This window comes from Nipponia nippon, unplaced genomic scaffold, assembly GCF_047370975.1.
Source record: "Nipponia nippon isolate SJK-2023a ecotype South Korea unplaced genomic scaffold, ASM4737097v1 scaffold_1, whole genome shotgun sequence".
Taxonomy (NCBI): domain Eukaryota; kingdom Metazoa; phylum Chordata; class Aves; order Pelecaniformes; family Threskiornithidae; genus Nipponia; species Nipponia nippon.
This window is the reverse complement of record NW_028262290.1, coordinates 112,153,682-112,179,388: the sequence shown is the minus strand read 5'-3', so window position 1 is coordinate 112,179,388 and position 25,707 is coordinate 112,153,682. Positions and strand designations below refer to the sequence as shown.

Sequence of the window (25,707 nt, the reverse complement as noted above, 5' to 3'; positions counted from 1 at the left end):
CCTGGATGAAAGCTTTTATTGCTCATACATCATTACAGATACAGTGAGTGTAAATGCTGCAGGCACTTATCTCCAAACTTATGGCAGTGTTTTGCCCCAAACTGAGCAAATGCTTTATGCCAATATGTCTACTTCCGATTTTTCTACAGATATTTGAAAGGAGCTAATTTGTGGAACTTGGAGATGAAGAGTTCAAAGTCCAACATCTGAGAATTTTTCCTCTGTTGTGAAAACACTTTCTCTATCGAAGCTTCAGGTTTAAGGTTTTGCTCAACCTAAAAAGGTATCTCTAAACAAGATGATGTTCATGATCATTACAATTGTTTTCTTTCTTTAAAAATACAATGTGCAGGTTTTCAATCTGTGTCACAGTGCTGGTGTGGGGCCTGGTGGATTTCTTCCATTTTTGTACATGTGCACCTTAGAATTGCTTTTATGCTTATCTAACTTCATTCAAAATATTATGTTCACTTCTTAAAATTGTGTTTAATTGACTCTTAAAGCACACATCACTTCAGAATATTTAAGTCCTGATTTGTTGGATACATGAGAGTTGCGATAAATCACCAAAAGTAAAAATGAACAAATGCCTGTGAATTTACAGTGCAGGAATGCTCCTAATTAAGCCTTAAGCGCAATGACAAAATGCGTCTGTGCTTTATATGTCAAAAGCTCCATTACACTTCTAAACTTCTGCATGCATAACTACTTTTAACATGAGTACCTTCCTCATTTTGCAATATGGACTTCAGATTAAAATCCAAGGTGTGTAACCTTACTCCTATTGCCCACCTCAGTTCAATACTCAGAAAAATTAGGAAAGCCAGACTGATACAAAACCACTAGCAGTAAAGCAAAACAAGCCCTATGCACTAATACCAGAAAATTATTTTGGGATTTTTTTTTTTTGTTGTTACATCTAACACTGAGAGCAGGGTAGTCTATATGGATAAGCATATAGCAAAGCAAGTTGAAGGCGATTTTGTAAGCCTTTTCTAAACCAGCATTTATGCTGTCTTTCCTTGGTGCTTGGTTGGAGCCCACATTCGGTAGATGAAGAAGAGTACAATCAGGTAGTACATGGTGCTCTTCAGAAGAAGGACGATGTACACTAAATATGCTGTCCTGTGCATTAAGTGATCTGTAACAAACATAAGACAGAAAAGTCTTGTTTAATGTCAATATGGTACAACCTCCTAAAAGACGGGTAGAACTGGGACTGTGTGGTCTGTTTACTGCTGCAATTGCATTGATTCCAGTGGACAGTGTGAAAACACATGCAACGTCTGAGTGTCCTTTGAGTGGGTTTGCACTGCTACTAAGTTCTAGACCTAGTGTATTTCTTAGCACTAGACTGCCTCTCAATGCCGCTGGGTTATTATTCTCTGCAAAGGCAAGAACATAATTCTAGTGCTTCCAGAGCTGAATACTGGTAGCACCGTGTTTGCCTGAATCCTTTTGTGTTGGATTTTTTGAACATAAGTGCTCACGATTCTTCCAAATTTCTTTGTCCAAAGTGCTGGGCAATTGCTAGGCTGGTGGAGCATCAGCTGAAGTGTTGAGCATTTAACTACTTCAGGTATTTAAAAAAGTGGCACTTAACGCAGGCTAATAGTCTAGCAGCCTGAACAGCATCTGTAGCATCCTAATAAAGCTCCTAATAAAGCTACCTAATAAAGGTAGGAGAGCTCCTTCTTATAATCCACAACAGAAGTTAATTCAGAGTAGCACTGAAGCGTTTTTAAGTTACAGACCCCAGACCTAAAAGATTTCCTGTACACTATTTAGAAAGATCATTTTCATGACGTTCTGAGTGTATGTAGCAATATCTAACTCTTGCATGACATGCATCGCTTTCCCACATTTTAATACATTTTAATTACCTCTATTAAAAACTGTGCTGTTTCCACGATTTGCGCTGCAGTCCTCTTCCGGAGGAGCAGTCTTTGTATAATCTAATAGAAAGAGAATTTAAATGCCCCAATTAGGCTTTTCTTTAATTTTAACAAACATGAATTGAGAAATAAGGAGAAAAAGAGACAGTACAGCAACAGTGAAATGGGAAGTTAGTATTAAACAACAACAAAAAAAGATGTTTACGATCTGTCTGCAGAGCAGATGTTCACAAGTAGGATTTGTTTGCAGAGAGAATTTGAAGGGGGGAAATGAAGTGATGGGGTATTTGTTGCCATCAGTGGGAGGTTTGCCTTTGCCCTTTCAGGAATGTGTCCATTAGGCTGTTCCTTGGCAGAGTCTCTTTTATTTGGAGCTGCAGTCAGTTTGACCACCTTGTCACTGAAGTAGCTGGAGTCTGCCTTCACAACCTACTGTTACTAGAAATGCAAAGTAATTTACATCGGAAGGGACCTGAATTAGCCTGTTACTTAATGGTTGCTCAACATTAAAGAATAATCTTGAGGAAAGTATGATCTCAGGTTCCCCTATTAGGAATTTGCTATTTTGGTGGTGGTGGTTCTCTAAAATAAATCTTTTTTGTGCTTGAAGCAGCAAATTTGTGTTTGTTCTTGGTTATGGTGTTTGTATGCATTGATATGTGGGCTTAAAGACATCAGTATTACATCCCTAAATACATCTTCCATCTAAATAAGCTTAAAGCATATTTTTATTTTGAAGCTTGAAATGTAATGGTTATTTATGGCCATGCTCTTACTCACTGAAGTTACGTTAATTTATAGTAAGTTGAACAGAGGTAGGTACTGAGAAAAGATTAATCTAAACCAATCTTTTCTTAAATATTACTATGATTTAAAAAATTTGCATTAATTATAGGTTACTCTCTTCTTTAAAATTGCATTGTCTTTCAGATTTTGCTTTGCATAATCAATGTTTCCACAATTAAATGAGATGTATTTTCATACATGATTATTACCTTTGCTCTACATCCCCAGCAACCTCATTTTTAACGCCTTAGTTTTTTATAGCTGTGACTAATGTCAGGGGGTGTCAGAGGACTTACACCTGTAATCAGGGTAACAGAGAGGTACTACTGTTTCCAGAAACTTCTGTAGACTGGAAAGTAACTGACACGGCTCAGTGCAGACCTTTTGGAGCTATGCTAGTTTACACCTGATGAGGTTCAAGAACTGCTCTTTTCAGAGAAAAATGCTTAACAGAAAGCATTATTTCTATAATTTTATTGCAAAGGAAAAGTGATGTCTATAATAATACGTAGAATGAAATTTTTAACATGTAGTATGTACCTTGTGTCGGCAGTGAATGCTGTTGGCTTTCATGCTCATATTTGCAGTTATAGTTCTTGTCTTTGTTCTCCACTGGCACAGTTAACCAGCTGCTGACTGAGTATCTATCGTCGTTCTTGGGACTCCAAGTGTCTCCTTTTACTACGTTGTCTGTTACCTCCTTACTTTCTTCATCGGTCCATGTCACCCGAATAACATCTGGGTAGAATTTCTCAATAAGGCAAACATACGTTATCATATTTTCATGTTCCTTCTGCAGGATTTCAGAGCTTGCCGGTGGAATATGTCCTTTGTCTGGATTGGTTGTCGGAGGAAAAAATTAACAAAATGGAGAGTTGGAAGATCAATAGTGTACAGCAAATAAATATGCAGCCACAAAATGCAAATTCGGAAGAGCGACAACCTAAATGTCTTATTAACAAATGTTTTAGCTCTCTAATTTGTTATGAAATACTTAGGATGGGAATAGAAATGTCTCATGTATGAAAGGAATTTCAGGGAATAGGATGGATGAATTACAGCTGTTTCCTTCCTTGAAGTAAAAATAAGTTTTTGGCAAGCTGGACGAACCTGGCATTCAAAGACACTTTATATTAAATATTATTTCAATAGGCCCAAATGGCAAGTTTTAATTTTCAGTCAAAAACAGTTACAATACTATTTAGAATAATTTGGAATAGAAAATATGACTTTTAACCTTGTTTTTAAATGTGTTATTTCATAGAGAACTAAAATGAATAGAGGCTTTTATGAGTATGGTACAGAAAATCAAGGTCAAAATCAGCAGACAAGACTCAATTCAAATATTCTAAACTTATTTTCTTTAGACAATATGGAGTCTTCCAGAGTCCAGAGAATGTTTGACCTAAGCTTTGATACTGTGCCATGTGCATGGAGAAACATGATTTAAGTCTTAAATTGTTTAGTGAACTCTAACATCTAGACTGCTTCATTCATGCTTCTTGTCAAGCAGCACATCTGATAGAGGAAGACTAGAGTAGACTAGGTCTCCTCTTTAATACTCTAATACTAGAGTAGATGAAAAAGTATCTCACAATAGATTTCTTGAGTATTTTATTAGAAAAATAAATTCAAGTCTGGTTATTTAAAACCTTAGAAACCTACTAAAAATGTTTGAAAAATTATTTTTGAGAAACGTTAAGAAACTAAAATGTTGTTGAAGATATTAATAATCTCTGAAACTGAGTTAGAAAACTCCAGGCGACCACGTGAGAGCCTATATCCCACAGCCTTCTGAGCAGTACTGCTGTCAGAAAGTGTATTTGTCTGCACAAGTCTTTGACAATTATTAAATAATAGCAATAGTTCCTGAAAGAGCTTTGCTCATTTATTTGATAAGAGGAATTTAATATTGCTTTATAATGTTTATGCAAAAACAACTACATGAAAATTTTGTCTACAGAATGTTAAAGGTAGACCACCTACCTTTCAAATATTTGCAGTTTTATGTCCCCAGTATAAGTCCCCACTACTAATTAACGAACATCTGCTCTATCTAATTAATTTTCTAAAAGCTGGTATTAATTTTGTGATTTGGGGGGGGAGGGAAAAGACAACAAAAATTTATTGTTGCTTTTTTTTTTTTTAAAGATATTTTATATATTTGCCAGGTGAAGATCTTGATAAAGAGGAAAATGGAATCACAAAATGCTCTGGACCCCAAAGGTTGGCAATGCTGTTCCTTTAATACTGGATTTGTTTAAATGTTTGAATTAACACATCTGAAAAGGAAAAACCAAAACTAAACTAAAGCAGAAGAACATGCTATATCTAGAGAACATTTCTATATCCAAATAGCATATCTGTCCATGCCAGGGTTGTCGTAGGTGATGGGCTTTGTGAAATGTGCCCAGTATGAACATACGTGAATATATTTTAAATGAAAAGTGAGCTGTTTCCACAAGCTAACTGTAGGTAATCTCCATTACATTTGCCTCTCTGGATTAAACCTTATGTTATTAAAGGAGTCCAAATCATCCAGATTTTGTCCACACAGAGAAGGTGTCTTGATATTATAAAAGTGGATAGTAAATTTAAGAGTCTGTTTTAGTTAAATGTGAGCTTCTGCAGGGCATGCATAGGCAGTGCTCATGGGCAATCGTTTCTGTCTATGCTTAACTGCAAGTGAAGACTAGATACAGTTTTCAAAATTGACTTTTGTTATGTAGAAGGTACTGCTGAAGACTATTTTTTAAGGCAGCAGACAGATTTTAGGTGTTCATCTCCTTACACCACTCTTTCTCTTTAGATTACTATGTAAATCTCCACCACTGAATTTGAGCAGCTAGATGCACAGGGTTTAAAGTGTGGTCTGACTGAGTAGTGCAGTTTTCATGCATTGTGAGAAAACACATTAATATAAATATGTATTTCTGTCAAAAAGCTTCCACCTTTCTTTAAACGATCTGGCTATTCTAGAGCAATCTTCTACATTGCATCCCCCCCTAAAACAACTCAGTAATTCTTTGAAGTATTTCATACTCAGTGTTTAAAAACAAAGATGACCAAAACATAAGGCTGTCTGCCTTCAAAAATATAACCCTTATATTATGAATTTCCTTCATTTTGGAGATTTGTCATTGAAATGAAGATGTGAACTGAGTTCTGTTGTACCAGAAATAAAACTGGTAACAATTTTATGGTTCTCTAACATTAATTTAGGGGCTAATTTTATCTTTTTTTTATGTATCAGTCCTCCCAGGGATGCAAGATTAAACAAATTTCTAAAAGTATTTATTTGTTCCAGAGTTGTGTATGTTCAGAAGACATGATGTAGCTCCTATCCCAGTGATATTGCATTCTGCAAAGCCTCATGACTATTTTAGATGTTTCTTTTAGATTTTCAAAGCTTAGTAAGTTACCCTGACTAATCTCAGTAGGCTAAAATTTAATTGTCTAATTTGATGTTATTCTCTTGGATTATCAAAATCTAAACAGAGAGGCAGAGAGAGATGCTTCCAGCTACTAGTTCATCCTGCCCATTTTAGAGACTTTTATTAAGACAGAATCATTTCCACCTCTGGAATTGCCAGTGTCTTTCCACTTACCATAAAAAGACCCTAGGTGCTTAGCTTAAATGAAACACCTAAATCATACCACAATACTGAGGAAACATATTGCTTGAATAACTGCAACTGCGTGCATGCATGGGAGAGTCTCATGTACACACATAAGTAAATGGATGACAGTGGAGAGCTGAACAAATTAAATTTTGCATATATACATATACTATAAGTTTGCGTGTGAGGAAAAAAAAAATTTATATGTCCATAAGCTGTAGGCATGTTTATGGAAAAAAGGATGAAAACTTGTAGAATGTATTTTCAGGCTGATCAGTCATTGAAGTCAACAAGACAGTTTACACTGGCTTTTCTGGGCAAATGATCTGATCCTTTCTGAGGAATTTTTAAGTCATGAACTTCCACTCCACTGTCTCTTTTTGTTTTAGTTAAACTTTCAAAAATTTTGCTGTTTATTTTGTTAAAGAGTTTTCTAAGGCAGGTTTTAAGAGGTACATAGGTCTTACTTTTTAAAATAATACATAAGCATGTGCAGATATTTCTTATGCTAAAATCTGTCTTTTCTCTCTTATGATAATGCAGTGAGCCTGAAAAACATTGTGCAAATAAAATTCTGGAGTTAAGCTCATAATCAATGAGCTATTCATGAATTTGGCTTCAAAATAAATGTGTTTATAGATGAACAGTCAAAAGTTTTCTTAATGAAACTCCTCTACAGTTTCTTCATAAGTATCTATAAATAAAGTTTATAAATAAGGTCAATGTGTTCTTAAGCTGAAATTTTAATGCTCATTACTTGGATGATCCCACAAAATGGAGTAATTTTGTCTGATACTCAAAGCTCCTCAGTTCCCCTTCAAGCCAGTGGGAGCTGAGAGCACTCAGCACACTCAACTCATAAACAGCGTTCTTGTCTTGCTTGCCAGCGACTTCAGGTAATATCATTGATAATAACATAGTATAGTCCCAACCTACTGTGAGCCTCCCCAGATACCTTAAAAAGCTGTCAGCCTTCACTCCAAAGCTTTCCCATTACAAAACTTAAAAAAATGTCTTTGAAAACACTGGAGATGATGAGGTTTTTTTGCCAAAACCAAATATCTTGTCAAACTCCCACTGGTACATTCCCTTACAGAAACTGCTTGGGATGTTTTGGCTGTACAAGGACCAGATTTAACAACCATCATATGAACAATAAAAGTCTATTCATTTGGCTATGTGAATGTAGAAAATTTGAATTCAATCTCAGCTAATGCTGCTATTCCCGAAGAGCCTTTAGTGATCTGTACCTTAAATTCAGTTTCAAGCTAATCTTTGCCATCACTTGTTTAAAAAAATATCAAAACAAACCAAAACTGTTGTTGTCTGTGGCATTGACTGAGCTACCATATTTCCTCTAGATTTTTTTCTTGAAAAACTAATTTTTTTCCAGTATGGTGAGTGTTTTTGACCACACGATTTAAAAATACATGCATGCTGTTTAACTGAATTAATGAAAGGCAGTCCTGAGCAGCCACGACTCCTCTCAAGCCTAATGGAAGGGCATTTACTCATTTTGGGCCTAACCCTCTGCATGTTGAGGTTACTGTAATCTGCTTAAATGGATGTGGGATCGGGACTGTTCACCCTCAAATCCTGCCCGTACTTGCCTACGCAGTACTATTGCAGGTAATCAGTACCAAAAGGAAACATCACACGTGCGTCTATGTATGCTGTAGAGAAGCATCAACTTCCATCATTCCCATGCACGTCCTTCCCCAGGGCTTTCTGGCTTCTCCCCAAGGAAAACCATGTGCACCTTACATGTAATCCTGCCAACGCTGAAACCAATGGCAACATTTCCAAAGGTCCAGGATTTCCCCCCACATTTTAATCTTCTGATTATTGTCTGCCTGCAGCTAACCGGTGCTGCAGAGCATTCAAGAGAGCTCAGTTCCTCTTGGCTGGAATAAATCAGCTTTGTTAGGACAAATCCATGGGGGAAGACCTTCCCCTTGACCAGAGAGATGCAGAGCTTCAGCCATGGTTTAGGGGGTCTGTTGACACTCACAGTGTTTTCCTGTATAGCACCTCTATTCCCCCTGCTCTGAAGCCAAGGGGTGATCTGTAGCTACGTTTCTGAGTTACCCTGAGCCTGCCGCTCTGGGCATTAAGCTTTGTGCAAGGGAATGACCTGATGTAGCCCTAAGTATCCGAAAGAAGTTATATTTCAGCAAATTATGGTTTATGTGAAGTCCTATAGTTTACCTTGACCTCTCTTATACAAGCATTTGGGTGCCGAAGAAATGAATTCTGCTACTGCAAAGTCCACATCACTTTTCTGTATTATACTTTTAAATCTCTATTTTAATCTGTATTATAATTCTAAAATAGTGTATCACATTCCCTCTCCTCTATATTTTGGATTATCAGAATAAGCCATATTTTCTTAGATCCTACAAAACTTACCAGAAACAATGAGCTTTGTGCCAGTTCCGAAGACTTTGTAATATTCACTGTATACACGTGCTTTGCAAAAACCCACCTTGTCTCAATGTTTTTAAAACCTCATTTTGTGTCCCAGCCTAGCCTCATTTTCTTATTAGAAATGCACCTGTTTCTTTTGACACTCTGATTTCTATAATTAAAACTTTCCTTACAAAATGGTGTATGGATGAACCTGTGGTTGCCCCTACAACAGATTTCACTTGTGTTACTCTTTCAGGTTTAAATAAATAAGCTTGCATGTACACAAAACCTAAGGATTTGCAATACTGACAAAATGGAGGATGGAGCCCTAATTTAACAGTGGGCATCCAAAATCATGGAAATATTTAGGCAGATCCTGCACACCTGAGATTTGTAATTTTCTAGACTGAGACTGCTTCAGCATCCCCTGAGGTTTCTATGGAGAACATGAGGAACAGTAAAGGTTATCACCTTGACAACATGGAAATAAGGCATCTATATATATATGCATGTACATCTGTGTATGAATATATATCCTACAACAAGAACCTAGCTCTGCATGCTATCACCAGTTCAAGCTGATCTTTTGGGGCCATGGCTTTAGGATAACAGAGACCATTATGAACAGGGGAATGTTCACACTGAAATCTGTTTGTGAACATTGCCTTAAAAGAATCGGGTACTGAATTCATCTTCATGCCTATGAAATCCTTGATATTTTAAAGCCATTAGCAAATGTTCCTATTAATATTAATCATGTTAAGAGGCTTTCACTCTGCAGATTTCTTTTGAGTGGCCACATCTTCCCTTGTTTGTGTCTTATATCTCCATGCTTCTGCCCTAACACTCATTTGGACTTTCAGGTCTACTGGGTTTTGATTCAGGGCTTCATGTTTTTCCCTGTTAAAAAAAAAAAAACATGAATGCAAACTACTGCATGCATTAATCTTCACCATTTTGATTTAAAAGGGCAGAAAGTCAGTTTAACCCAACTTCAGGTAATGTGTAAATAAATTTAAGTATAATCTATCTTTAGGCAACGTGTATGTTATAATATATAATTACAGAAAATAATTGTAGCTTTTTGAACTTTGAACTTCAATGCATTTGATGAAATCAAGTTAGATACGTCAGTAATATTTAGGAGGTAGCATTTAAAGAAATTAAATATTGCTGCCATAATTTCTGCTATGAAATTATTTCCTAGAAATGTTAGCAGATTGTTCTTCTTGTCACTTTGAAATAAGTTATCAGTATGCTTGTGAGTTGCCAGCTGCAGTTGTAGCAGAAGAGATGGCAGAGGGAAACCAGGCCCACGCTGGCTGAGCAAGCCACTCTGCTTCTGTGCTGAAGGAAAAAAACTGGATTTGGAGAGGCTGGTTCAGTCTTCGGTTCAGTCTCGGCTTCCCTGTTGTGACCTTGTGAGTGCCTAAATTCCCAGCAAAGATACTTACAGAAGAATCCCATATTGCCATCTTACGTTGGATTAGTATTCCCATTCTGCTGTAAGCTTCTAAAACCTCATCTATTCCAGCAAATGCAAATGCCAAACCAGTCTCTCAAATCCCAGCCCTTCTGTTACCTGCATTATTGTAAGTCTTGAGCAACTTTCCTTTGGTCAGAACTAATTAGAAGAGACCAACAAGGACAAAAGCAAGTTCGTTACAAGTTGATGGCAGTTTGGCTCTTTATATATTTGACTCTCTCACTCTAGATGTGGGGAAAGATTCTGCTCAAGCTCAAACCCTGATAATTCAATTGAATTAAGGTCACTTATCCTCAGTCCTGGTTTTCTCCATTTCTTATCATTAGATGTAACTTACTGAGCTAATGTTGGATAGTCACCCCTGAAAAGACAAGCTGTGATGAAAGGCCTGATCTTAAGCATGAGGTAACTACAGCCCTTTTGCTCTATTAATCGGTCAGAAGCCTTGGCCACATAAAGACAAAATCCTACAGAATTAGAGTGATGCTTGAAAATCATTTACTTTAAACTGTAGATACTAAAAGCATGGCAACTACCTGATTAACACAGTAAGGATTTTAACTAAAAACAACATGCTTATTCTGACAAGGGTATTTCTATTGAATTGTAGTTATGATTTACTTAGTCTTTCTGACATAAATCATCAAAAACAATCTTTGCTTGATATGCTAACATAAATTTAAGTATTTAACCAGGCTTAAGACATTTGGTATCAATAGTTCCTCTGCCTTGTGTTTGTGTAGTTGTTTACTCCAGGATTATGGTGTCTAAAGCACATTAATGAGAAAATGAAGATTTTTGTCCTCCACCTTCCATTAAAATAAATGTCTCCGCAGGAAAGGCAAAAAAATGGATCACTTCTTCATATGCATGTTATTAAGCAATAAGAAGAGCATTTGGAGGTACTAATTTATTTCTACTGCCAAAGTGCTGTGTACAAGTCAAAATTACTTATGGACAAGTTATTTCACTTTTACTAGGCTAATTAAAAAAAGGATTTTGGCAATGGCCATTGCATATTGCTCTTTGTATCGGGAAGAGGTTTTCTTTTTTTTATGCTTAATTCAAAGCTGATTGATTCCCTGCTTATTCCTTCAGTACAGCTGGAGGAAAGAACGAGGGCTCTGGAAACTACTACCGGCCATTTTCCACCACATTTCCAAAATAGCTCCTTTTCAGAAATGGTTTTGATCCTAAAGCACTGCATTACAAATACAACAAGGGTCACTGTAACAATGACAGGCTGGGGAGGGGAATCCTGCACAAGAACGGTGCCAACTGAGGCTTTAAGTGGGCTGAGTGCCCTCTGGGACACTGTAACACTCATCTATATGACCATCCCAAGCTCCTATAGCTTATTGTATGGAAAATAGCATGTAACTTACCTGACACAATGAGTTTTGTACCAGAGCCAAACACCTTGTTGTAATAACCAGTCACAGTGAATAAAGTCTTTACAATAACAGTGCAGCTCTGTTATCTTTGTATGGGTAAATAGTATTCTTTAGAGAAAATCAGATTTGCTGTATAATCGATTTTTAGACCCTAGAAAAGTAAAAAAGGAGCAGTCGCCTAAACTAAACTAAACTAAACTAAACTAAAAAAAAAAAAAAGTATGGAGTTTTTTGAGGGCATGTATGTTGTTAAATGGACAAGATTAATCTCAACTAATTTTAGTCTTCTGAAAGTTTAGGTGGACGGTGAAGACTGAGCACCTTGGGTCTGTCTCTGCTTTCTGGAGAGAGGCAGCAGCAGCAGAGGATCTGTTTGATCAGATATTGGCCAAGTAATTTCCTTCTTATACATCCCCATAAAATCAGACCTAGAATTGGTGAACATTATGCTGAGATCTGAGCAGCACAAGACCCCTGACCAATATTTTTGTTGTCAGTAACATGAAGCAAAACCCTGCATGGATTGGAATCAAACCTCCACTAACCAGATACATCATTTTCAGATGGTCAAAATTAGGCAAACTGTTTTCATCTCAGGTGCTTAGCTGAGCTGAATCACAGGCAAGTATCAAAGCACCTGAAGTATTCAAAACATTTTAAGTTTGGCATTCTTCCTTAAATAATAGTAATAACTGATAATAAGCCCTTTCTGCAAAAGCTAGGAAGAGAGAGCAGCCTTTCAATTATGTGTATCTTCAGACAGTTCTGGGCATATCTCAGCTAACTCCTTTCATTTGGTATGGTCAGATGTAGTCCTAAAGGAAAATGTTTTGCTTTTCCAAGAGTTTGAGTAACCCAAAGGTTTGACACTTTTCTTTCAGAGTGATTTAGAAATATCAGAAAGGTTCAATATGCATATTTAAAGACAAAAACATCTTTCAGTTCTCCTAATGCTATCTTTGCCATATTTAAATTCATCTTTAAAAAGAAAATAATAATGGGGTTAGTTATACATCTGTGCTGCGATAGCTGTTATGTTTCCCCCATTTCATACATAAATACAAACAACTACATTGTGTTCTGCATAAGGAAATGCTGTTTAAGAGGAAAATCCTGCAAAGCATTCAGTAGGGAGCTAAAATAGCAGAGCACTTCACGCAGGCAGTATCTATCTGTATTGAAAACCATTTCAGAACTAGTTACGTTTTACATATTGTACTTACTTGAAACAATAAGCTTAGTTCCACTTCCAAATATTTTGACATCAGCATCCCACAGTCTGATAATGCTTAGCAATATCTCCTGCACTGCACTTTTCTTGCATAGGCTACAGAAAAAGTCTCTCTATTTAGAGGCTGGTGATAAATCTGGTGCAATAGCTGAATTTTCAACACTGACTAGAGTGACATTTTTAGAAATACTTTGATTTTTGTAGTGAGTAAAAAGTTCAGGTTTTTAAACCCAGCATTTTCTGAGAAGAAAGCAGTGCCATGCTTATTTTATAACTGTATTCTAATCATTTTAGCTCTGGAATTTTTCTAACAAAGATCTGTTGCCTCTGGTCTGATAGGTTTTCTCTGAAGTAACCTCTTTTTGCTGTTTTAAGAAGAAATGCAGTTACATTATGATTCCGAAAGGAAATTAAGAAAGTTCGCTAGTTATTTGTTGATTTAAATATACAGGTAAACAATTTTTTTTTTCTAAGTGTCCTATCTTGCAAATTAGTGTGTGAAAGTACCTCAAGTAAAGTTTCATCAAACTCATATTTTGAAGCCCATATTTTAAATGCAAAGTCCATCTTCTAAACAAAACTTACTGATGCCCATAACTAAGTTCATGTCTTTGATAAGTAAACACTTATTGCTGTTGTCTTTTTGGCAAAAGCAGCCGCCTTTACCCAGGCACAGTTTCATTGCAAATTGCAGCAGAGAACATTTTTGGTCAGAGGCATGGATAATATTTTAAATTTCTCAGTAACTCTCCTCTGCTTTTTAGGATTTGACTGAATTTTAGTCACCTTGATAATATCATGTATTTTCTGAGCAACACACTGTAGGCATTGCTATATGCTCTACACTGAAAACAGCATTCATCCTATTGATTGCATAGCTTCACCACAATTAAGAGCGATACAAATGCAAAAGTAAACCAGTTACTTTCAGTAGGGCCAGAAACTAGAAATTTATTACATTCCAGACAATTTTCCTTCCCAATCAACTTAGACTGAACCACCTCTATCAATAAGAAACTTTTTGCATTTCTCACGTGCTGTTCTGAGAGTAAACTTTCAAGCAGTTCACTTGTCTTTCCCAGAACAGGAATGAATCCATCCCAATTTTAAATTTTTACCTCTCCTCATTTTTCCATTCCACCATCCTTAATAAGCATTCAGTAACTGTTCGAGAGGCGATCTCTCTATTCACAAGGTCATTATATTTATTGCCCGTCAACCCACCCAACTGGGGCACCACCCACAGCTCACAGACAAAACATGATTTATCAGGAAAAAACTAATTTTCTTACAGTCTTTCATTCTTAATTATCTGAGAACCTGAATGACTCTGTGACAATCAGATCAATAATAATGGTACTTACTAGAGACAATTAGCTTGGTTCCTGTGCCAAAGTATTTGATCCAGGTGCTACACACTATGTTATGACTTTGCAATAAGCTACCGTGCTGTCTTGCTATGCGATTGCTGAAGAAAATCCCATTTTTTTCCCAATCAGCCCTGGGAGACTGAGTGAAGGCCTGGCACTTGGCTACTGGGGGGATATCAGGAACTTCAGACTTGCACCTGGTTGTTCAGCTCATATCTAATGCCCTTCAGAGCAAATCTCTTTCCTGAAGTGTCGCAAATTTGTTAGATAACTCCTCCGCCTGACACCTAAGAATTAGGTGAAGGTTTCTCCTCAATTTTAAACACACAAATAGGTGCACAGGGTTGTGCATGTTAAAAAACACATACCTTGAGGTGACAATCCAGATCTTTCCCAAAGGGGTACACCCCCTCTCACCTGCAATTAAGTGACATCAAATACCACTAGCAAGGAGTTCATTTTTAGTTGTTTTAATACAATTCAACAGAGGGAGAGGAGGGAGAGCCAGCACCGTAAACCACTCTGCAGTGCATCGTGAAGGCGTCCGTGTGCTGCAGGTGGCATCTTCTGCCCCCGGTACGTGGTTATTGTCCGCCCACCTCCTGGAATCACTCCAGGCTCTGCAACAGCAGCTCACTGGCATCTTTTCACATACTAGCTGGTGGGAGAAGGAGGCTTTTCCTTCGTGCACGGGTTTCTTACAAAAAAGCCGAAGATGATAACATCAGAGGAGTCAGCACTACTGCCGATCAAACAGCCTCCATGCTTAGCTTGCCATAGAAAAGAAAGTGAGTTTGAGTGCTTCTGGGATCTCGTGTGGCGTATCGACTGCAAAACAACATTAAGAAATGACGATTGGTGGCTAGAGGGAGGGACTAGAGTGAGGGTGAAGGTCTTCCAGTTGAAGTAGGTGTAACAAAAGCAATCATCTATTCTGAAGGCTCCTGGGCGGGAACATCGTAATCGCAACCAAAATCAACGGCAGGAGAGATGGAGAGAGAGAACGGTGCTGACCGGTGCTTTTCCTGCCGTGTCCTTAGAGACACAGTGAAGGAGGCCACCACCGTCTCACCTGCCGTTGCTGGGACTGTTGGGTTACGGTCATGAGAGCAAGTAGCTAGGAGGTGTCGTTAGAAGAAAGAAGGTGAAACACTGCATCTTGCAGACAGCATGTCTAACTCCCCTGTATGATCTGGGCTTGCAAGTCTGAGGAGGACAAAACCGAGCTATAGCGATTGGGAGAGCTAATACACACTGGAAATTGTTGTGTCACTTTTTCATCCCATCAGACTGATATTCTTCAGTGAGTTACGCTTCAATGAACCAAGTGAGCAGAGTATCAGGGTACCCCAGCAAAGGAAAATGTTAAGGAGAGGCTTGATGGTAGAGAAGAACCTCTGTGGATGACTTTCTCAGGCATGAGGGTCAGCGTGGCCCTTGAGGCAGCAGCTAGGAGGGATGCATTGCGTGTGAGACATAAAGATGGACAGTTGGTCTTACCTATGGAAAGGTCTTTTCTCTGGTGCTAGCTTTGGTAGCTCTGTCTCCAAGTTGTTGGGTGATTCAGATGCATGACTACTATGATGAACAGCAGTGAACCACAGACCCTGCTAAGCAAGAAGGAAGGGGAAAGGGGCAGATACAGCTCCAAAAAAATGAACCAATATTCCCACCTGCACATGTTGGGAGGAATAAAGAGAAAATCTTCCTCTCCTCCAAGAGCTACCAACATTTAAGGGAAAATAACACTCCTTTTCCTTTGCTGAAAAGTTTACGAACCTTCAGGATAAAGCTCTCTATTTCAGTTTTCTTTGTCAGGCCAAAGGCTTGGAAGAGGTCCAGGACAACGTGCTGACCTATTTCCAGCAACAAGAATACGGAAACGTGCCCCTTTCCAGTAAAGAAATCCTTACAGCCAGATCTTGAGCAAAAAGGAGGAGAAGGTGGAATGGAGAGGCTGGCTTAGGTATTGGACCTTCACCGTTCCCTTTGCACTGTGCACGGGCTCAGCCAAAATGCCCAGCTGTTGGCAGCTGATGCTTCCAAGGAGTGGGTCAGCACCGAGCGTGTCCTGCATCTGCAGAGCCCGTGTGTGAGGCCAGGCAGCTCATCCACACCAGGGGAAGTGAGTTGGGATCTTTCAAGTTGTTTGTGGTTGAGACACTGAGGGAGTATTTGTCTCGGTGATCTCTGAGTTCCTGCCACAGTGAGTATCCCAGTAGGCGCAATAGTAGGTAGCAGTGTCGTCTGGAGTTATATCATTTATTGTGAGAATAAACAGTTTCTGCCTAGAATCCTTTTCCATCCTATACCTGTTTGCTCGGAAGCCGTCATCTGCTACTATTGACTCTGAGAAGTAGAGCATCCTCACCGGAGCTTTATTCACCTTCTGTTGATACCAGTGTATGACAATGCTAGCAAAGTTTCCAGAGACGTCTTTAAAGTGACATCGCAGGCGAACACTTCCTTTAGGCTTGGTGACTGAGAGAGGGCTCTGCATGGGAACATTTTGTGCAAATCCACCTAGGGAAAAAAAGCAGAGAAATGCTGTCATTAGCTGGAATTCCGGGATTGGGGAAGACGCCTGTTAGCACAGGCATGGGTGCCTGTGAGGAAATGTAGGAAAAGAAGGAAGGACTTACAAGACCAAGCGGCTGTGGCCACAAGCGCTGCCAGCAGCAGCATGTTTGCTTGTGATGCTCCGCTGTCGTTGAGAGTCAGAGGAGGTGCAAGGGACCCCAGATGAGGACAGTGTTGCGTGGAGGAGGAGGTGACTGTCTTGAGCGGTCTTCAGCGATGGGTCTTCTGTGCGCAAGCAGATGGGGCTACATTTGAGCAAACCCGCTCCAGGCTGGCAGATGCTAAAATTGGTTAGAAGGTTGTAGTCCAGTCTGCTTTTCAGGTAAACAGGAGAAACATTGGTAAATGCTAGGCTCGCGGTCCTTGAGAACTGGAGGCAGAGCAACTGAGGAAGGGTTGCAAGCGAGAGCAGCTCCAGCTGTGGATCGCAGCGTGAAGGTTTCAGCCTGCAGGTCACCCCGGTGGGCGGTGAGTGTGTGTTGACACTCAGCGAGACATGAGGAGGCACACAGTGCCCGAGCGGGCGGGAGGCATTCCCCCATCCTGTTCCGGAGCTCCTTGTGCTGCTTCAGCTTAGTCACCCAGCTGCGGCACACCAAAGTGCCCGGGGTGCCCCTGTGCTGGTGCTGCCCTCCAGTGAAGGAGTTGGGGCCCATCAGCCTGCAGCGACCCAGGCAGCTGCACCGCAGGGACTTGCCTCCGCTTTGGTTTTGAGTGCAGGAGGAAATGCACAGCCACAGGAGTTTGGTTTTGAAGCTCAGATGAGATGCAAACACTTCTTGGACAGGAAGACGGGAAAAGCAAAGCGAGCCTGGTGAGGGCTGCTGTCAAGAGCCATCGCAGAGGGGCATCTCGATGAGCAGGGCTGGTGCTGCAGGGCACTCCCCCGTGACCGGTGAGCCTGGGCTGCAGCTTGCCAGGCACGAGGGAGATGAGCTGCTTTGGCCTTCCTCCTGCTGGCAGTTGGCCACATGCAGCAAGCCGGCAGTAGGCACGGGTTGCTAACGGGCTTGGAAAGGTGGCCGTGAGTGCAGGGCTCCAGGGAGAGGCAGGCAAGGAGAGACACCTGCCTCTGTGTGGTGGCAATGGAAAGGGTCCCCCTCTTCCCAATAAAGAGAATCATAGAATCATAGAACCATCGAATGGTTTGGGTTGGAAAGGCCCTTAAAGATCATCTCGTTCCAACCGCCCTGCCATAGGCAGGGACACCTTCCACGAGACCAGGGTGCTCAACGCCCCACCCAACCTGGCCTTGAACACTTCCAGGGCTGGGGCATCCAGAGCTTCTCGCGGCAACCTGTTCCAGTGCCTCACCACCCTCCTGGTGAAGAATGTTTTCCTTATATCTAATCTAAATCTACCCTCTTTCAGTTTCAAGCCATTCCCCCTTGGCCTATCACTACATGCCCTCGTAAAAAATCTCTCTCCTGCTTTCTTGTAGGCCCCCTTCAGGTACTGGAAGGTTCCTATAAGGTCTCCGCAGAGCCTTCTCTTCTCCAGGCTGAACAAGCCCAACTCTCTCAGCCTGTCTTCACAGGAGAGGTGCTCCAGCCTTCTGATCATCTTCATGGCCCTCCTCTGGCCTCGCTCCAACAGGTCCACGTCCCTCTTATTTTGGGGGCCCCAGAGCTGAACGCAGTGCTCTAGGTGGGGTGTCATGAGAGTGGAGTAGAGGGGGAGAATCACCTCCCTTGACCTGCTGGTCACGCTTCTTTTGATGCAGCCCAGGATATGGTTGGCTTTCTGGCCTGCAAAGGCACCTTAGCGGGTCACGGTCAGCTTCTCATCAACCAACATCCGCAAGTCCTTCTCCTCAGGGCTGCTCTCAATCCATTCTCCGCCCAGGCTGTCTTTGTGCTTGGGATTGCGGCAGGAAAACTATGATGTGGTCGCCATCACGGAAACATGGTGGGATGACTGACATAACTGGAGTGCTGCAATGGATGGCTACAAGCTCTTTAGAAGGGACAGGCTAGGAAGGAGAGGGGGAGGGGTAGCCCTGTATGTTAGGGAGTGTTTTGACTGTCTGGAGCTTAATGACAGTAATGGTAAGGTTGAGTGCTTATGGGTAAAGATCAGAGGGAAGGCTAACAAGGCAGATATCCTGGTGGGAATCTGTTTACAGACCACCTAACCAGGACGAGGAAACAGATGAAGTATTCTACGAGCGGTTGGCTGAAGTCTCACACTCCCTAGCCCTTGTTCTCGTGGGAGACTTCAGTTTACCAGATATCTGCTGGAAATACAACACAGCAGAGAGGAAGCAGTCTAGGAGGTTCCTGGCGTGTGTGGGAGATAACTTCCTGACACAGCTGGTAAGCGAGCCAGCCAGCGGAGGCGCCCCGCTGGACCTGCTGTTTACGAACAGAGAGGGCCTGGTGGGCGATGTGGTGGTCAGAGGCTGTCTTGGGCTCAGCGACCATGAAATGATAGAGTTTTCAATTCTAGGAGAGGTAAGGAAGGGGGTCAGCAAGACCGCTACCCTGAACTTTAGCAGGGCGGATTTTGGGCTGTTCGGGAGTCTGGTTAACAAAGTCCCTTGGGAGGCAGTCCTGAAGGGCAAAGGAGTCCAGGAAGGCTGGACGTTATTCAAGGAGGAAATCTCAAAGGCGCAGGAGCAGGCCGTCCCCCTGTGCTGCAAGTCGAGCAGGCGGGGGAGAAGACCGGCCTGGCTGAACAGGGAGCTTTGGCTAGAACTCAGGAAAAAAGGAGAGCTTACCGCCTTTGGAAGACGGGGCAGGCGACTCAGGGGGACTACAGGGATGTTGTGAGGATATGCAGGGAGAAGATCAGAAAGGCGAAGGCACAGCTGGAACTTGAACTGGCCACCGCCATTAAAGACAACAAGAAAAGTTTTTATAAATATGTCAGTGACAAAAGGAGGGCTAGGGAGAATCTCCCTCCTTTGTTGGATGCAGAAGGTAACCTTGCCACGAAGGATGAGGAGAAGGCAGAGGTACTTAATGCCGCCTTTGCCTCAGTCTTTAATAGTCAGACTGGTCATCCTTGGATTTTTCAGGCCCCTGAGCTGGGAGATGGAGATAGGATGCAGTTGTCGAAGAGGTGGCAGTCACTGACCTGCTCCTCCACCTGGATGCGCACGAGTCCATGGGGCCAGATGGGATTCCCCGGAGGATACTGAGGGAGCTGGCAGAGGAGCTGGCCAAGCCACTCTCCATTATTTATCAGCAGTCCTGGTCAACCGGGGAGGTCCCAGATGACTGGAAGCTAGCAAACATGACGCCCCTCTACAAGAAGGTTCGGAAGGAGGATCCGGGGAACTACAGGCCTGTCAGCCTGACCTCAGTGCCGGGGAAGGTCATGGAGCAGATCGTCTTGAGTGCCATTATGCAGCAAGTGCGGGACAACCGAGGGATCAGGCCCAGCCAGCATGGGTTTATGAAAGGGAGATCCTGTTTCACTAACCTGGTCTCCTTCTATGACAAGGTGACCCGCTTAGTGGATGCGGGGAAGGCTGTGGATGTAGTCTGCTTGGACTTTAGTAAGGCCTTTGACACTGTCTCCCACAGCATTCTCCCGGAGAAGCTGGCTGCACACGGCTTGGATGGGTGCACTCTGTGCTGGGTTAAAAACTGGCTGGACGGCCGAGCCCACAGAGTGGTGGTGAATGGAGTCAAATCCAGTTGGCGGCCGGTCACGAGTGGTGTTCCCCAGGGCTCAGTACTGGGGCCGGTCCTGTTCAACATCTTCATTGATGGTCTGGATGAGGGGATCGAGTGCACCCTCACTAAGTTTGCAGATGACACCAAGTTGGGTGGAAATGTCGATCTGCTGGAGGGTAGGAAGGCCCTGCAGAGGGACCTGGACAGGCTGGATCGTTGGGCCGGGGCCAACTGTATGAGGTTCAATAAGGCTCAGTGCCGAGTCCTGCACTTCGGTCACAACAACCCCATGCAACGCTACAGGCTGGAGTGGCTGCAGAGCTGCCTGGCAGAAAAGGACCTGGGGGTGCTGGCTGACAGCCGCCTGAACATGAGCCAGCAGTGTGCTCAGGTGGCCAAGAGGGCCAATGGCATCCTGGCTTGTATCAGGAACAGTGTGACCAGCAGGACCAGGGAGGTGATAGTGCCCCTGTACTCGGCACTGGTGAGGCCACACCTCGAGTACTGTGTTCAGTTTTGGGCCCCTCACTACAAGAAGGACATCGAGGTGCTGGAGAGTGTCCAGAGGAGGGCAACGAAGTTGGTGAAGGGTCTAGAGCACATGTCTTATGCGGAGCGGCTGAGGGAGCTGGGGTTGTTTAGTCTGGAGAAGAGGAGGCTGAGGGGTGACCTTATTGCTCTCTACAACTACCTGAAAGGAGGTTGTAGCGAGGTGGGGGTCGGTCCCTTCTCCCTAGTAACGACTGCTAGGGCGAGAGGAAACGGCCTCAAGCTGCGCCAGGGGAGGTTTAGGTTAGATATCAGGAAAAACTTCTTCACCGAAAGGGTAGTCAAGCATTGGAACAGGCTGCCCAGGGAAGTGGTTGAGTCTCCATCCCTAGAGGTATTTAAAGAACGGGTAGATGTGGTGCTCGAGGACATGGTATAGGTAGACTTGGCAGTGATAGGTTAACGGTTGGACTCGATGATCTTAAGGGTCTTTTCGAACCTTGACAATTCTATGATTCTGTGATTCTATGATCCCCATCCCAGGCATTGAGATGGGGCTAACGTGCCTGTAGTTGCCCAGGTCTTCCTTCTCGCCTTTCTTGAAGCTAGGAGTGACATTTGCTTTCTTCGAGTCTTCAGGAACCTGTACGGATTGCTGTGACCGTTCAAAGCAAATGGAGATTGGCTTTGCAAAGGCATTGGCCAGCTGCCTCAGCACTTGCGTGTCCACCCCGTCAGGCGCCATGGACTTCTGTATGTTCAGTTTAAGTTCTCACTAACCTGATCCTCCTCCACCAAGGGTACATCTTTCTTGCTCCAGACTTCCCCTCTGTTCCCAGGGGCCTGGGGTTCCTGAAGGCTGGCCTTGCAGGTGAACACGGAGGCAAAGGAAGCATTGAGTACCTCGGTCTTTTTCCATGTCCTTTCTCACCAGTATCCCTGCCCTAGTCAGCAGCTTTCCCTAGTCTTTCTTTTGCTGCTGCTGTACTTGTAGAATCCTTTCTTGTTCCCCTTCACCTCCTTTGCCAAAGTCAACTCCAGCTGGGCTATTGCTTTCCTAAACCCATCCCTGCATGGTCCGACAGCAGCTCCGTACGCCTCCTGCCCCTGCTTCCACCTCTTGTACACTTCATTTTGATGCCTGCGTTCCATCAGGAGCTCTTTGCTCATTCATGAAGGCCTCCTGCAGCGTCTGCTTGACTTCCTGCTTGTTCAGGATGGACCTTTCTTCAGCTTGGAGGAGATTCGTGAGTATCCACCAGCCCTCCTGGACACCTTGTCTCTCCAGGGCTGTATGCCATGGGATTCTTCCAAGCAGATCTCGGAAGAAGTTCAAGGCTGCTCTCTGGAAGTCCAGGGTTGTGGTGGAGCCTGCTTTTTGCCCGGCTCCCTCCTCTCAGGAGCCTGAACTCCAGCAGCTCATGGTCGCTGCAGCCAAGGCTGGCCCTGACCTTCACATCCCCAACCAGTTCTCCCTTGTTTTGAGTCGGAGGTCCAGCAGAGCACCCTTCCTTGTTGGCTGCTCAGTGACCTGTGTTAAGAAGTTGCTGTCAACTCACTCCAGAAACCTGCTAGCCTGGTTGTGAGGATCCCACAACGGGAAGACCGAAGGCAAGCTGACTGAAGTTAACATCTGAGGTCACATGTACTACAACCAACTTCTCAAATAATTAAGGAGGTCAGAAACACCTATAGCAAGCCGTTACATATTCCAATCTTTCCAAAAGTCCAGCAAACACGATGTTGGGAGCCTGTGGGACTGGAAAACCACCACTGTGGAGGCATTTGTGCTCGTTTTTGAAGGTCCAGACGCATCAGCGGAATATCTCCCAGGATATGGAGCACGTGCACTCTGTCTTAACTCAGCAACTCGGAGGCACAGAACTAACTGTCTCAGTTTTCTGACTTAGCTGTCAGGCAAATGCCAGCTTTCCTAGAAACAGTCTTTGATGGTAGAACCTGATTTGTAATGCTCAGTACACTTATCCCAAAGGGCCGGAGAGTCTCTGCTTGCCAGGGCATAGCCCGTGGCTGAGGATTTCCATTCTGTCCTGGCCGCACCCGGCGAGAAACTGTGACAATAAAATGGTGTTTTCTGGGCTGCTGTAGGAATTTGTAGAGACTGAACTGCAAAGCAAAGCAAAAGAAAAATAGGGAGGAGGGTGTTCGAGACCGTCTGGTCTTCTCTCCTTCTTTTATATTCATGTGTTTTTTTTCAAGAGAAAGCACTGACGGGATGGAGATATGTTTCTCTGCAGAGCAAAGTTCAATATATTTACACTAAAGTGACTGGGACTCTCCAGTTTCTGGATGTTAGGGATATGTGTGAGTACTGAAATGATATACTGATTATTAACATCATATAGTTAGCAGTTGTCATGATAAATTGCTGTTTTTCTTAACCTGTTGCAGAAAGCCAGGAGAGAGGGGGGGACCAGGGAAGTATCTGCATCTTGGCAGAGTTCTGCTCTTGCGGTTCAGAGTGCAAAACACCTTTTTGTGCGGCTTATCTTTGCCCATCTAACGCTGTGATGCCTTGAGAAAACCAGTATGCACAGTAGTAAGTGCCAGAATCCCTCGGGGTTAAAAAATCTATTGTGAGAGCGTAGACGGGCTCAGTAGGCTTTTTCCGAACTTGAAATCTCCCACTATCGCCTCTGTCATCAAAAACAGGTGACTGTCCTGACACGTACAGTATCCTCTTTGGCGGCTCTCCGGGAAGCTGCTTGTACCAGTGCACGGTGGCTTGGGCCGTCATTCGGCACGCCATGCTGGCAGAGCTGCCCTTCACCGGCCTCTGCAGCTCCGGGGTTTGCACCGGCACCGCCTGCGCGTCTCCACCTGGAAGGGGAAGCGGAGAAATTGTGTGAGGGGAAGAAAGCGCTGGCGTTTGGAGCCAGGACCGTGTCCTCGGCACACGGGAAGGAGAGGGGAGAGGAAAAAGGGCTTACGGGCCCACAGTGAAGCTGCAAGAAGGACTGGAAGCAGCACCATGCTGCCCGCGTGGGTTAAACCTGGAAATGAAATCGAGACAGAAACATTATAAAGTCCTTCAGGTGGAGAAAGCGTCCAACGTCTGGGAGGAGGAAATGACTCATTTGGCACATCCAATGGTCGTTCTTCAAGTGGCGACGGTGGCGGGGGTTAAATTTACTGACAGGCTAAACCACATGTGTAACGCTGTAGAAAGGACCTAATATAATAATACTGAATCTGAAAGCATTTTTCTTCATCTATCAATCTGCTGCATTCCTCTCAGACCGACCTGCTGAGCCCACACAGAGAAACTCCAGGTGTTCCGTCTGGCCCTTCCCAAGGATGTTCTCCTCTCCGCAGACACCCCAAAGCTGTCCCAGAAGCACCTTTCACCAGCCTTTCCTACTACATGCTGCCTGCTTTGGTAGCACAAACGGGATAAGTCATAGTGAACTATCAGCTCTTAGTCTTACTTAGAAGAGCTCCAGACTGTCTGGTCAGCCGTATCCCCCTACCCCAGGCACGGTGAAGTGAAGGCAGGGTGAAGCATGCACGTCTCCCAGCCAGCTGTTTCCTGGCCTCTGCTTTGTCTTGTACTTTTGCTCATTTCAGAGCCCTGCAAAGCTGCCCTGCAAAGACTTCATGGCAAATGGTCACTTGGGCCACGGCCACCACACAGCACTCTCCTCCCAGAGAACGACTTCTCATTTTCTGATGGGAGTGACCAGTGAGGAGTGTCACCCGTATCTCCATCAGGACCTGGGTTTGAAGTCGCCCAGGCTAGATCTGCAGCGCGAATATCCCCCTCCTGTGCTCCCTCCCTGCCATTTGCTTCATTTTTGCTAGCTCAGACTGTAGTTGGGGAAGTAGCTAGCTTCTTCAAAGATCACCTGTGTCACTCTCTAAATTCCGCACGGGAGTGCTCCTTTTCCCCCGCACAGCCCATTACCAGCTGAGCGGTAGCACGCTGCGTTTCTTTGCTTTTCTCCCCGTCCTCTAGTTCTACTTACACACTCAGCACAAACCTGTCGGGACGTTTTAGAGGCGGGAAGGTGCAATCGTGGTTCTCTGCGTTTGACAGAAAGCCTGCCGCTCAGGGTACAGGCAGCTTTGGGTACAGGCAGCTTTCTGTACAGGCTGCCTGCGGTCTGCTAGTGCTGTGGGACTGCCAGTAGGCACAGTAGTAGGTGCCTTCATCGCTGGAGTTGATGTCGTTGACTGCGAAAGCGCAGACATTTGCACCTTTCTTCACAGAATACTTGCTCCTGTAGGAATTGTCATCATAAGAAGCTTGAGCTGATCCAATATACAGAATCCGTTCGGGAGCTTTGGAGGGTAGGTGTCGGTACCAATGGATATACGCAGCTGGGAAGTTAGGTATGCCCTCGGCCCTACACTCAATCCATGCGGTTCTAGTTTGCTGTCTGGTAACGGATGCTTGAATCTGCTTCAGAAGCACTTGTGCTTGTCCATCTGGGAAGAAGGAGAGAAAACACAACAAACCCTCTTAGCTTGCTACTCACTCACACTCGTAAATACGGGGTGCATCCTGCCACTGCCCCGTGCCGTGCTGTGGCGACAAGGGGAACCTACGAGTGCAGGCTGCAGCCAGGGCCAGGAGCGGGAGCAGCAGCATCCCGAGGGCTCTCGCTGGCATATGCCTCTGGAGGAAGGCGACAGCTCTCCCGGCAGGCACTGAGGGCTGCGGCTGAGCAAAGGAAATGACTCACTTGGGCATCACCCGGAGAGGCTCCCCTGGGCAGCGGGCGGGTGATGTTGAGCTAAAGCTGCGTGACTGAGCCCTGCTGAATGCTAACAGCCTGGTTACAGCTTTTGCACAAGCGGCAC

At 43.5% G+C, this 25,707-nt stretch overlaps 1 protein-coding gene across 2 annotated transcripts; it reads right to left on the bottom strand.

Annotated features, from left to right (window-relative positions):
- Positions 1–25,534, bottom strand: TARP (TCR gamma alternate reading frame protein). Of its 2 annotated transcripts, none has more exons than XM_087767163.1 (6): positions 25,453–25,534; positions 25,026–25,332; positions 14,186–14,232; positions 3,222–3,515; positions 1,884–1,955; positions 1–1,141 (listed from the first exon to the last, which is right to left on the bottom strand). In XM_087767163.1, the coding sequence occupies exons 1-6, from the start codon at positions 25,514–25,516 to the stop codon at positions 1,008–1,010; spliced, it is 918 nt and encodes a 305-aa protein (XP_087623289.1). In that variant the 5' UTR covers positions 25,517–25,534; the 3' UTR covers positions 1–1,007. The 2 variants fall into 2 exon arrangements, with proteins under 2 accessions (XP_087623289.1, XP_087623283.1); XM_087767157.1 differs by lacking the exon at positions 14,186–14,232 and adding an exon at positions 12,814–12,869.
- Between the last annotated feature and the right edge of the window lie 173 nt (positions 25,535–25,707).

What these genes read in the sequence shown, in the direction of transcription:
- TARP (XM_087767157.1), bottom strand. Translation starts at nt 25,516, where the DNA reads ATGCCAGCGAGAGCCCTCGGGATGCTGCTGCTCCCGCTCCTGGCCCTG. An exon ending in TACTACTGTGCCTACTGGCA is followed by an intron (nt 12,870 to 25,025) that starts GTCCCACAGCAC and finishes AAGCATTATCAG; the next exon opens with ACTGTGGGATGCTGATGTCA. An exon ending in AACTAAGCTTATTGTTTCAA is followed by an intron (nt 3,516 to 12,813) that starts GTAAGTACAATA and finishes CAACCAATCCAG; the next exon opens with ACAAAGGACATATTCCACCG.